Source organism: Eptesicus fuscus, chromosome 15 (assembly GCF_027574615.1).
Source record: "Eptesicus fuscus isolate TK198812 chromosome 15, DD_ASM_mEF_20220401, whole genome shotgun sequence".
Taxonomy (NCBI): Eukaryota; Metazoa; Chordata; class Mammalia; order Chiroptera; family Vespertilionidae; genus Eptesicus; species Eptesicus fuscus.
In genome coordinates this window covers 46,774,424-46,787,891 of record NC_072487.1, presented here as the reverse complement: position 1 = coordinate 46,787,891, position 13,468 = coordinate 46,774,424, and the positions used below count along the sequence as shown (strand labels likewise).

Sequence of the window (13,468 nt, the reverse complement as noted above, 5' to 3'; positions counted from 1 at the left end):
TTGCATGCTGGATCCTTTCTCTAAATTATGATTCAATTCTATTTTAAGAGATTCAGAAAATATGGCGGCACCGAGTTGGGCAAAATCATCTTCTGAATTTGGCACTCTAAGGAAAGAATTTTTCTAAGGTGGAACCATAGCCAGACAGCAATCAGAAGTTGGAAAAAATCTGCTATCAGCCCTATTTATAAAAGTCATCTCTGTTTCAGTACCATGCCTGATTGTCATTTTACTCAATTAAGGGAGCCTTGGCTGGTACTTGGAGTCCCTTGGCAATGGACAGGAGGTGGCAGCCTCCCTCCCTGCTAATTCCCTCCACTTAAGTTTCATTTTGACAGGCATGTTTGCCTCATCATTGATCATTACTGTTTTCTTACTCCTAGTGTCTTCTTTGTAACTTCATTTCTTTTTATTCCTCGTGAATTTCCTGAAACTCCAAAGCTGCCATCCTTTCTGAAGACAGTCTCAAGGGAGAGGTCTCATCCAGAGCTAAAGTGAGTTTACTGCCTGGAGTACACATTGATTCAGAGTTGGAAGAATGAATTAGTATGAAATTAACTTCAACACAGAACTGAGAAGTTACTGAAGTAAAATAGAAGAAAGGAAGATTAACTTTCATCTGAAATGCTTCAGCAAAATAATAAAGCTAACAGGAAACTAGTAGGAGAGGCAAGAGAGCTTATTTGAAATCATTGTGTTTCTGGATGTTGTAGGACGTGAAAAATGATTATGCATTTCAAAATGTAGGTGGTTTAGGAGACACAAGTTAAAACAGAGATGGTGTCCTTTTCTTTTTAATGATCTTATGTTCTTCTCTAACACTTTTTAGAGATCATAAGATGAGTCAAGGAGAAAGACTTTTTTAAAAGAGATTATTATGGTAAGACCTCACTATGCCCAAGCCCACCACCATGCCTAAAACATAGATGTCAATGAGTAAACTCCCAGATGAGGAAACCGAGATGCATGGGAATGTTAATATGCCTAAGTTCTTTTGGGTCAGGATCATTGGGTCAAGACCTAGTGCTTCTGATATCTTCTAGAGCTGTACTGTCCAAAATGCAAACCAACAGCCACATGCAGTTAGTGATAATTTGAAATATGGCTGGTCCAAAGTGACAAGTTTTGTGAGTTAAAATACACACTGGATTTTGAAAACTTGGTATCAATAAAATATCTCATTAATATTTTTATATTAATGTGTTGAAGTAACAATATTTAGACATGTTAGGTTAAATAAAATATATTTATAAAATTAGTTTTACCTGTTTTTCCATTTTTATTGTGCATACTAAATTTTTTTAAAATACATACAAATGTGGCTTACGTTTGTGGCTCACATTATATTTCTATTGGATAGCATCATTCTATAAAAGCCACCTCAGTAGGCTATTCATGGGTCAACCTGCTTCTGGGAATGTTGGGAAACAATGCTAGGCTGAAATAGAATTAAGGCAGATACCCTTCTTATAAGATTCTTAGAGGCAATGAAAGCTAAGTATTTAGAGTGATAGTCACAATACTGCATGATTCTTTTAAGTTTTGGGTCTCCTCTAAAGAAAGATAGAGGAAGCTTCTAACAGATTCTTATCAAAGTGGACCTTGGAAGAGTATATTTTAATAAATTCAGAAATAGGGAGAGCTTTATAAAAATAAAATCTTATAAATTAAAGAGAGTGCAATGAGTAAATCCCCCACATTCCTACAAATGTAAAAATGAATTAATTGATTGTAAAAAAATAAGAATGATCACAAACACTCAGACTGTGCTCACTGTGTATTAAAAACTAACACTCGGTGTGCACATCAACTCAGTCATATATAGCTGGCCTTTGCAAGGACTTTAATTACGTACCAGTGGCATCCTGAAATACAAGGTTCATAGCCACGGGTTGATTGCTGCTACATTTATTATCATAGCTGTGCTGACTCAAATGGTTCAGAATCTAAGAAGTTGACCATCCAGTGAGAAACATGAAGCCAAGCTCTAATTCACATATTGTAAAATACTTTCAATAATTTGGGGGATAAAATGGATGGTTTATGTGTGCATATTATATCAAGGTGCATGTTATAAATGCTTTGGAAGGTATGGATCTAACTCATAGAGAGATATTGACTCAAAAGCGTGAATGGGAAGTTGGCCTCCAATGTAGAAAATGGCAATAGATTTGCAGGCTTCAAATATACCAGCATACATTTGTCTGAGTCAATTTCACCAGCTACGCAGGAGCTGGTGGAGATGTAGACTGTGACTTGATTGCAAGTTGGGTTATCACCGTGGTTGGCAAACTGCGGCTTGTGAGCCACATGCGGCTCTTTGGCCCCTTAAGTGTGGCTCTTCCACAAAATACCATGGCCTGGGAGAGTCTATTTTGAAGAAGTGGCGTTAGAAAAAAGTTTAAGTTTAAAAAATTTGGCTCTCAAAAGAAATTTCAATCATTGTACCGTTGATATTTGGCTCTGTTGACTAATGAGTTTGCCGACCACTGGGTTATCATGTTCAAGTCAATTAAAAAGCAGCACAACTACCGCAGTTCATATGTTCCAGAGATACAGAGGGGTGAAGTGAATTCTCCAGCTATGTATGGTACCAGATGAGTCTTCCTTAGCGTGAAATGCACTCTTTTGGTTTTAGCATTAATGAAAAGATGGGGATAAATTGGAGATAAGCCAGAAAAGAGGGTCAACAAGACAAAAAACAGATCTCCCATCAAAGGTTAAAAGTTGAACTTACTGGGACTTAGTGACTGGAGCCTACCTGATTCAAGTGCAAGATGGATTCTTATAAGGAAACATTGTTCTCCACCCTAGAGTATATGTGAGCAGGCACGTGCATGCACACACACACCAGGAAGAATGCACTTACACCAAAGATCAACAGAAATCAATTAAGCAATGTCTGGACCATAAAGATGATTAAGTCTTTTAACAGACCACTATTAAAAGTTCTACAATTTCTGTTCCTAGAGACATGTAAAGATGGAATTGATAGTACTTTCTTCAACATTATGCCCTGTTAAGGTATACAAACAGGTTTTTTTTAGGGAAACGCTGACAAATGTTCTTTTAAATGCACTAATCTTGTTACCATCAATTTCCATTTTGCAGGTACAAGGATTTCACATGCCAATGTAAACTGAGAGGTTGAGAGGAAGCACAGGAAAGGGAGGAATGGGAGAGGGCCTTCACATCAACTGGGATGTGAGTATGGATATGATGACTGTCACTCAAAAAATAGGAAGACAAAAGGAAAATAGCCATCTGTCTTAGAAATGAACTTGCCTGGGTAGAGCACTTGAATTGATGAACACTTGATGCACTTTCCCATTTAAAAATAATTTCACTATTCCAGAATTGGAGAGAATGAGCTTTCCTTTCGAAGCCCTTAATCTACTCTTAAGCATATTCTGAGATAACTGGCTCTAGTTACTTCTTCCCCATAGGTGGCCTCATCTGTGCCATGGGACCACCTTGGATGGTTAGACCACAGGTAGATGGCCTGGCATGAAGACTAGGTGGAATAACTGGACACATAGTATTTTCCTTTTTGAGGAATCTGATTGTAAGTAATAGACGCCATGTGAGCAACAATTGGCATGGAAGCAGCAGTCATATGTTAGAGAACAGCAGAGGCAAGAGACAGCGGCACTACATTAGCAGAGAAGCCTAGAGGACAATCCCTGATGGCTCTTACTGTGAGAGTAAAGAAGAGACAGTCATGGGACTATCTCAAATCCTGAGTGAACTTTTGGATCCCAACTATTCTAGTCACAATGAGGCCTAGCTGCCCTGCAGTTCCTATTTACTTTTGGCTATAGCATGTCTAATATCCTTTTTGGAAACCAGTACCCCCCATTCAGTCATGTGTGTTGGGTAGCATTGACCCAATCTTCCATTTCCAGGAATATGCATGTGTATTGGGCCTGGATAATCAGAATATTCTATTGCCTTGGTCATAGGGCCAAGGGACACTACTCAAGGCAAGCCAGTAAGAGTCAGCCTGTGGACTTTTGCATAATTGTTGGGAAAGAAGAGCTCTCTTTGGGGTTGCTAGGATAGTAGGATCTAAGCAGAGACATTACTGCCAAGTGTTTACCATGGTGTCAGAAGAACCTGCATGAGAATGCAGTCAATATAAAGGAAAGTAGAGCCAAGATAGATAGATAGATAGATGATAGATAGATAGATAGATAGATAGATAGATAGATAGATAGATAGATAATTGATCCCATGGATCTTGTAATGCTGGGAGTTAGGATACCAGTAACATGGTTTTACAGAAGCATGAGAAATAAATTCCCTTTTCTGCTTTAGCCAGCTTGAGTTGGCTTCCTGTGAGCATTATACTGCTCTTCTTATTAAAGCTGATTATGATGTTTTGTTGAAGCCAAAGCCCTCACTCTAGTATCCAGTTTTCCTTATTCCCACTTGTTCCCTTGAAATATATTTTTACTTGGAAAACATAAAAAAGTATCTCTTACACCCAAATGAGCACAACTAACATCCTTCTTTATATTACTTGATAAGTGGTATTATGTTTAATTTTATCAATTTGGTTTACCAGGGCACGTATAAAATTTAATAAATAAAAATGTGGTGCACAATGGGCACTAAAGTGATGAGGAGGCCTGAGTTTTAGTCCTAGGGCTGACATTAAATGACCTCGTTCAAGCTGTGTGACTTTCGGTGGGTCAGTTATCTTCTCTGGGTTCCTGTTTTCTCATTAGCACAATATGGGAGTTAAGCTAAATAATATCAATAACAGTTCTATGTATCTGTATTCAATGATTTCTAAAATGATTCTTCATTAGATTACATTATTCTATACATATTTTCTTTACAGTTTCTCCCAATTATAAATCTCTATGATGATCAATAGCTCATTAAATCATTTCCTTACCTAGAAATGTCAACTGCCAACTCTACTTTTTCTATAGTCTATCTGTCCATCCATCCATCCATCTATCCCTTCATTTATTTAACAAGCATTTACTGCATGTTACTACATATAAGGCCATATGCTAAAAGACATGGTTCCAACACTCAAGAATATACCACTCTAGTGGAAGAGACAGACATTCATGCCATTGATTAAATGAACCCATGAATACATATATAATGAATAACACTGACAAATGCTATAAAGGACAAGTATAGATGCCTTAATAGTATATAATAGGGAGGTATGACCTTAATAGGGGAGTAGGCAAGGGGACGTCTTCCCTAGAGCAGCATCTTGAACTGAGAACTGATGGATTAGTGGGATGTGGACCAAAGGGCTGGTTTGGAACCTCCAAACACGGAACGGCAGCAACAAGTTGGATGGTACTTGTGGCTGCCTTGTGGTAATGTGCCAGAGGGTTTACCCATCAACTTTTCCAAAAGCCTTGGTGAAGATAATCATTATTATTCCCTGTGTTGACAAACACAAAAAGCAAAAATGCTAATTTAGATCCCAAAGAAAGTGCCTGCTGAACTTAGATTTCTCCATTTCTCATCTTGTTAAATCTTCCTATGTAGCACCTCTCCTTCACTTTAACTTATACCTCGATTGAGTCACTTGGACATTTTTTTCAGTTATTGAACAGGAGACTAGGGTTATATGCATGATTTCTAAGGTCTCTCTGATATTAGGCATTTGGTGTTTCTAGAAATACACCTGAGTTAGTGGGGAGGGTGAGAAGAGGCCATCAATCCATCAGCACTTGTGGCTATATTTAAAAAACAAAAATCAGCATGCATTCATAATATAAAAAATGTCATAGGAATTGTAGCTATTGAAATGGAGGTTGGATAGAGCCAAAACAGTTAATGCATTCCATGTAGAGAAACTACAGTGAAGCATTTTCTTGGCAATTGAGGTATTTAAAGGCAAAGTAACTCATTTTGATCATAGACTGGTTTCTCTGCTTCTCATCCTCTCTATGTGTTCTTCAATTATAATTCAGTGTAAAAGGAGAAATGATTGATAAATCCATTTCACTAAAAAAACAAAAACAAAGGTCATCCAAAAATATCAAGAAAAGGGCAATCCAGTAGAATCTGAACAAGCAATGGGAGAGGCAAGCTCAGCCTCCATGTGCCCTTGAGTGGCCTGCACATGCCTCAGGATCCCTTCCATCTTACACTGTCTCCTGTGGAACACTGGAGCTCTTAAGTCATTTGGAGTAAGCGACACCAGAATTTCCAGGAACCTGACATCTGTCAGTCTGAATGCAAAGCCTTAGATTTCAAACCAGCCAGCTCCTTCCAGAGAAGGAAAAAGGACAATAGCTATTTCTTAGCATGCATAATCAATGCTGCAGGGGTTGCTAGGCAACAGGCAGAAAGGCTTCAAACATCCCTGGGTGTCTCCAATGGAGGAAGAGCAGCCCTGGCAGCCACTCCTCAGAGGTGACAGGCTGTGCAGACTCGGGAAGCTGTGACCAGTTTGTTTCATTCCTTAGAAAAAATCCCTTTATTCTGGTCAGGACTGAACCATGGCTCATTAGGTAGTCTTTGAGGTGTCCAATGGGCCCACAGCCCTAAAAATGAGCAGGTCAGGCTGGCGAGAGGCAGCTCCAGGAAAGGTCCATGTGTTATTTCGATTCAGTTCATCTTGGAGTCTATGTAAGATCTGACTTGTTCCTTGTATAGCTGCAGCCTCTGGATTCCAGAAGTTAAAACAAGCATCCTCTCAGAAGCCTGTAGTCATTCCAGCAAACAGAGGCAAAGCCTCTGATTTCAACAAATATGTTCATTCAAGGTCAGTGAGATGAGACTTCTTAGGTGTGAGACCTTGAAGTTGGAATGAATTTTCAAGCTGTAGGCATGTTGTCCCCTCTACTTGAGATAATAGTTTCTTTTTAATTTCAAGAAGGAGACTAGCAAAGAGAATGAGTCAGGATTTGATAAAGGGGCAAATCCATTTTGTTTTGTTTTATATAGCAGTGTTGATGAAAGAGCAAACATTCTTCATAGGTCATTAATTTGTAAACACTTATTTGGCAAAGCCAGGTAGTGTATGAGGTCTAGGTTCTGGGTTTGGGTCACAGGTAGAATTAGGGCTCTGATGGGGATTTAAACCACAGAGAAGCCTGACAGTGGTGATGGGAGATATGCCAGGTAGAAGCATGCCGTGGGCAGGACAGCTGGCTACACTGCTGTCACTGGCTAATCTTTCGTCATTACGAGCCCAAGCCCTGATGTCTTATCTTAGCATGTGCTTGGGAGGAAATATATCATATGAGTTTAGGATACCCTGGATTTAGCTATGCCACATCCCATCCTTAAGGACTTTGCAAGAAGTACTGAGAAGCAGGCACAGAATAAGGAATGATATGAAGATGAAAGGCGATACCAAATAATTTTGTGTATCTGTCTCTATACTAGCTGAGGTCTCTCAGCTACTTCTCCACTGTCACCTAAGATTCCCTAATCTCCCAGGATTTTTTCACCTTCAAAGCCTCTCACCTTATGAGCCCATGAAATGAATTCAGAGTCTGAAGGCCCGACTTAGCCCCCTTGTGGCTCCCAAACAACAGTGGGAACCATGAGCCAGAACATAAACCCACATTCTTCAGTCCCCTTGTCTATAACACATGGCTGGGTCAGAATTAGATGTTCCCTAAGCTTCTTTCAGTTCTAACATTTGATCAGTGTATTAATCTATAAAAATAGAGGCACCTTTTGGTCTTATTTATCCAAAGGGAAAAAAAAAGATAGCAGAAGAAGAAAGCAAAGACTGCAGATTTAATGCTGCCAAATGTTCTGAACAATTTGTACTTAAAAAATAATAAACTTTTTGAGTAAATGAGAGAAAAGAGGAAGCAATCGCAGCAACAGGGATTAAACACCCCAAAGTCACTGCAGGATTCTTACTTTACACCTTGACCCATTTGACCTCAGCTTTCTCCTCTCCTCTCCTCTCCTCTCCTCTCCTCTCCTCTCCTCTCCTCTCCTCTCCTCTCCTCTCTTCTCCTCTCCTCTCCTCTCCTCTCCTCTCTTCTCCTCTCCTCTCCTTTCTACTCTCTAACTACTGTCTGACCTTTATTTACCCCAAAGTGCAGGTTTAAGGAGCCTTTCCTGAGAGTCTAGGAGTGCTGATGCCACTGGGGTTACTTACTTTTGATGATGAGGAAAGCAAACCCACAGTTTGCATTTCAATGGACTTTAACAGAAACCGTGTTTAGTCTGCAGGATGGGTAAGTTCAAGAATAATTTCCTCTCTCCTCAGTTACCCATTATGTTTATGCTGAATTATTTTAATGCTAAGTAAAACAGTAATGGAATACACATTTGATTTTTTAAAAATCAAATTGACCTGCTATCACTAGTAAACAAATGCCATTTGTATAAATATTCTGTATTTGGCATTAACAAAGAAACAAAAAACCAAAATTCAATCATCTTATATTAAGCTAAAGAATTGCATTTTATTACATTAGCCATGTCCATATTCATTTGCCACTTAATTTATTTTATAAATAGATGCCTCTTTTAAAATGTTTTACAAATGTTATTCAATACCATGGTGGTGTGTTTTTGTTTTGTTTTGTTTTTTACTAGTATTTTGACAATGCATATGTAAAAGATTTACACATTATTTGTGTTATTTTTATTACTTTTTGTGTTTTAGAGAGCTCAGTGGAAATTTTATCCCCTTCAGTAATGTTTACTTATTGAAGACCAGATCTCCTTTCTGAGTTTCTGAGAAAATGGCTATGATAAAGGACTTTAGGGCTTCTTTATTTTAGTAAAACCTTGTATCTGCTAGGGTGGCAGAATCCACCAGAAATGCCATCCACCCCAGGATAAAGTCACACATGTACTACATAAAATCCTGGGGCCTTGGAAACAGTTGGGAGGGACGAGGTATAACAGAAGATGTCAGTGGAACAGAGGCTGAGAGAGGGAGTGAACTTCAGAGTCTCCCTTCCAGAACCTCAACGTGAGAACACGTGCAGCTGAGCTGGGCACAAGCACCAAGCAATCAGGGGAGACAGGCTGAGTCTTCAAGCCTTAGCTGGTTGATTTCTGTCTGAAATTTAGTTAAAATTGACTTGGAAGAGTAGCTCAGAGCTAGTTACAGCCTTTTTAGGTGCCCCTAAAAAGAACCTAGGACACTTGGATGTGCGCCAAATATCCTTCCCACTGTCCATTTAGTTAAAAGAGTTTGATCACATCCTTCATAGCAGACATCATTTGCTCCTGAATTGGCCACTAAATTTAAAAAGTACACATTACTGAGACCATGGATAACAAAACATTCTGGAGTCTTCTCTTACCTTCACAGCCACCAAGATCTTGTCATGCTCAGGACAGAGGTTATAGCATTCAGCTAGGAACACTTTTCCAAAGGCCCCTTCGCCTAGCTCCCTTTTCAGAACAATGTTATGCCGCTTGATGTGCTGAACAACTGTAAAACAAAGACAGAATGGAAACTGGAATCAAAGCACACAGAGGGGAGGCAGAGGGTGGGGAGTCTCAGGGCCCATGTCCTGGCTCTTTTCTGCACAAAGCAAAGCAGAGGAGAAGCCCAATGTCCACCCTCACAGTTGGCTTGCTCTCCAGAGCTCATTTATTGTCCTTGATAGAAGTAAAGTAGGGATGTAGCTGTTGGCTGCAGAAGGTCATTAATGGACTTTACTGGCTAGGAAAGGGGAGAAATGAGAAAGAAATGCACCTTAATGGCAGGCCTCTTTCTTACAAGCCAGATGCTTTGCATCTATTTGTCAGTCACATGTCTAGTGGGGGAAGGAATTTGTGTCAATCATGTCCTTCCTAGGTTGGCTACTAATGATATATCCTTAACAAGATATTGTTTGGCTTTGCCTGGTTTTGAACCTACATAAATGGAATCATACTATATGTATTCTTCCATATCTTGCATCATTCATTCAACAGTGTCTTTCAGATTAAATTTTATTGAGTTACAGTGTGTGTAGTAGTGATTATATTGCTTTTACTGTTTTATAATATTCTGTGGGAGGACTATACTGCCATTTGTTTATCCATTCTATGTTGATGAAGATGCTATACAGACTCTTTTTATTTTTTTTTAAATATATTTTATTGATTTTTTACAGAGAGGAAGAGAGAGGGATAGAGAGTTAGAAACATCAATGAGAGAGAAACATCGATCAGCTGCCTCTTGCACACCCCCTACTGGGGATGTGCCCGCAACCAAGGTACATGCCCTTGACCGGAATCGAACCTGGGACCCTTGAGTCCGCAGCCGACGCTCTATCCACTGAGCCAAACCGGTTTCGGCATATACAGTCTCTTTTTAGATACGACTTGATATAAAATGCAAGTGGTGATTAAGGTTTTACTTTAATAGGATTTTCCCCTGGTAACTCATGTGCTTTGAAGCAGTGATGGCTTCCACAGGCCTCTGGGAACTCGGGGTGATAAAAATCAAAAGGTCTTTTATGAGCAACAATATTAATGAGTATAGGAATGTATATTAATATCTCAGGCTCTGGTAGCAACGCCCGGTTTGAAGAGGAGAGAAATGTGTTCATTAGGTAGAGTGCTCATATAAAGAGATAAATGTAATTCTTGCAGAGAATTAGCTGCCCTATTTAAATCTAATATTTAACTCCAGGGTTGTCACATGTTCGCTGGGAATTAAATAGCCACTTGATTTACTTTACACTCTAACAAGATCAAGGCAAGTATTTAACTTTTTCCCCATTTAATTTACATTTTCTTTTTTTAAACATTTTCCAAGGAGGAAAAAAAGTTGGTAGGAAATAAGTTTATAGAGCTATAGCAAAAGACAAAATTTCATCATCTCCAAAAGTAAAATTGATGAGACCAGTTTCCCCATGTTGACCTTGAAAGCAGTAAATGCATCTTTTCTTTAAGAAATGGCTAGTTTGTATTAATTTCCTTTGTTGACTTGGAAAATAATAGATTATATGAATGGTGGCCTTTTGCCAATGTATTCCCCTGAAGCAGAGTTAATCTCTTTTATAAAACCGATAGCCCAGGGGCACAGGTAACAATTTTGTGTTTGTATCTGCATTCCTGACAGTGTGTCACAGTACTTTGCACACAGTTGGTGCTGTAAAATATTTGTTGAAAAATGTGCTGAATCATAATAAACAGCAGGCAAACACTGTATAATCATATTATCTCAGTCAATTGACAACCCTATTGAGTACGAAAGCAATAAAGAAGTCCAATTCTCTGAGATGTCAGCAGCAGGGAGAACAGCTAACCTGAGCTAAGAATTTCTTCCCATTCTCCTCCAAAGAGCATCAGTACTTATTCCCACCTGCCTCCTTCCTGTTTCCTGAAATAACCATGGAAGTCCTTGGTACCCTCTTAGGGGATCACTTCTTAACCAACCTCTCATTCCAGCTTTGCTCATAAATGTCCCAGGCGGAGTCAATGCTCACCCCTTTACCTCCCTCATAGACCCTTCCTTGGAGCCTTGTGGGATGACTACCTATCATCCATGAGCTCTCCTTAAATTTCCCTCTACCTCCTTGATTCAACCGAAACCTTGGCTATGCCCTGAGGACATCCATGCCTTTCCCCTGCAGCCCTCTCAAATGCAAGCCATTCCCACCCCTTATCTGCAGGTACTTCAGGCCCTTGTGTGTGATTTCTGGCCATTACTCTCTCTCACTCTCCTGCTAGAAAGAAGTTTATAGAGCTATGGCTAAAGACAAAATTTTCTAAAGCATCTAGCTATCCTAAAGCATCTATCTTAGGGAGCCAGCAGCCTATACCACCTCTGCCCCTCACTGCTGACATCTTGGTTCCTCCTCTCACACTCTGAGCTCCTGGCTGACACATTCCTTTTCCACCCCACCAGTGTCATCATTCTCAGGGTGCAGGGCAGAGAATGGTTCAATCACTTGCCTAATCTGTAGAAACACTGGGCCGCCATTTCTTCTGCAGTTCAGAAGTGAGGCTCTGTGGGAGTTTGTTTGGCTGAGTGCATGCCATTAAGGTGACTTTTTCTAGGAGCAAGACTTTCTTAATATAGGAAGCAATGCTCTGATTCTGGACAAACTCCTTATCTCATTGTTGACTAGCATTTTGAATATCACTGCCTTAAAGAGCCCTATGAACATTTGGATTCATTTATACAAAATATCCTGAGTGAAGTGAGTCTAAGGAGTCTATAACAAATAAACCATCAGGTAAGCATGTCAATTCTTTATACATTTCCGTTCCCTGAGGTCAGTCAATTCTTTTCTGAATCTTGGAGACCTGATTAAAATCACATCAAACCCAACATGAATAACTAATAAAAAATAAATAAATGCCCAAACTCCAGCATAAATGGATTCCTAGATTTTAAGGGAAAAAAATTGATTAAAAAAAAAGCTTTATCAATAAAGTTTACTTTTTCACCTTGCCAAAAGAAAAGGGGGCATCAATAAGAGGTATACGTGGTGTAGGAAATACACCACCAAACTCATGTGGTCTGCAGACTGATCTATGTACATCAATATAGTCAAAACAAAGCATGTGATTAGATTATTGTGCAAATAAATCTGCTCTGTAGAATTAAGGAGAAACTGATGACTAGCAATAAGAATCAAGATGAGTGGCTGCGAACTGTCTAGCCATCTTTGTCATTAATGGAATTTTCCAGAGTGGAAATTTGGTGCCCTTGGTCATTTGCTTCATGTGGACCAGAGCTCAGTAGATTTCCGGTTCTGTATTAGCATTACATTACAGCAGCTGAAAAATGCATTTTGTCATAAAGTAGCTTCCGTAGTGTACAGGGATACTGGCAGTTTCAGGTGGTCGAAATCGAATTCCTGGTATTGATATCACCCAGAACTAAATATTATATATATACACACACACAGGCTATAGATAAAGTATTAATCCATGTCTATAACCATTACCACTGAACCTAAAAATAAATAATAAATAAATAATTAAATCCCTGTCCACTCAGGGTTGAAATAAGAAATGTATCCTTCCCGTTTTCCCAGAAATGAGGTTTCATAGAAAACCTTGGCACAGTCGACATGTCCTGCTCAGCACACGGACCTTGAAATGAGGCACTTCTTGAGTTTCTCATATATGCCAGCTAATAAACGATCTGCCTCTCAACAGAAACATATTTTAAAGTTTTGAACAGGAAGGTAAAAAGTATTGTGTATTCAGAAGATAATATTCTGTATTAGGAGGAATCTCTCTTCTTCTTTACAGACCTAAATGTAGGGCCAGTTGCCTCCATGGTTCTCTCTCAGAGGGCTGGGTGTTGTGATGGGAAGAGAATGTAAAGATATGTGAGGCTGACTCCCTGTTTGACAGTCGACCAGTGAGACTTGGGGCAGGACAGTGACTTCCCCAGGCCACATAGCTAGAAGGTGGCCCAACTAGGACTCAGGTGTCCTGACTTTCAGAAGAACCACCCTTGGACTCTGTATGTAACACAGGCCCATTTGAGACTGAAGGCAGTGCACATTTCCTGAGATTAAAATGGTAACAGGTGTTTCATTTAGTT

At 39.4% G+C, this 13,468-nt stretch overlaps 1 protein-coding gene across 1 annotated transcript in view; it reads right to left on the bottom strand.

The window, feature by feature from the left end:
* Positions 1-13,468, bottom strand: part of NTRK2 (neurotrophic receptor tyrosine kinase 2) — a 312,618-nt gene that overhangs the window by 64,854 nt on the left and 234,296 nt on the right. The window contains exon 15 of the mRNA XM_028146234.2: positions 9,270-9,400. Within this exon, the coding sequence (XP_028002035.1) occupies positions 9,270-9,400 (131 nt within the window). The remainder of the gene's footprint in view (positions 1-9,269; positions 9,401-13,468) is intronic.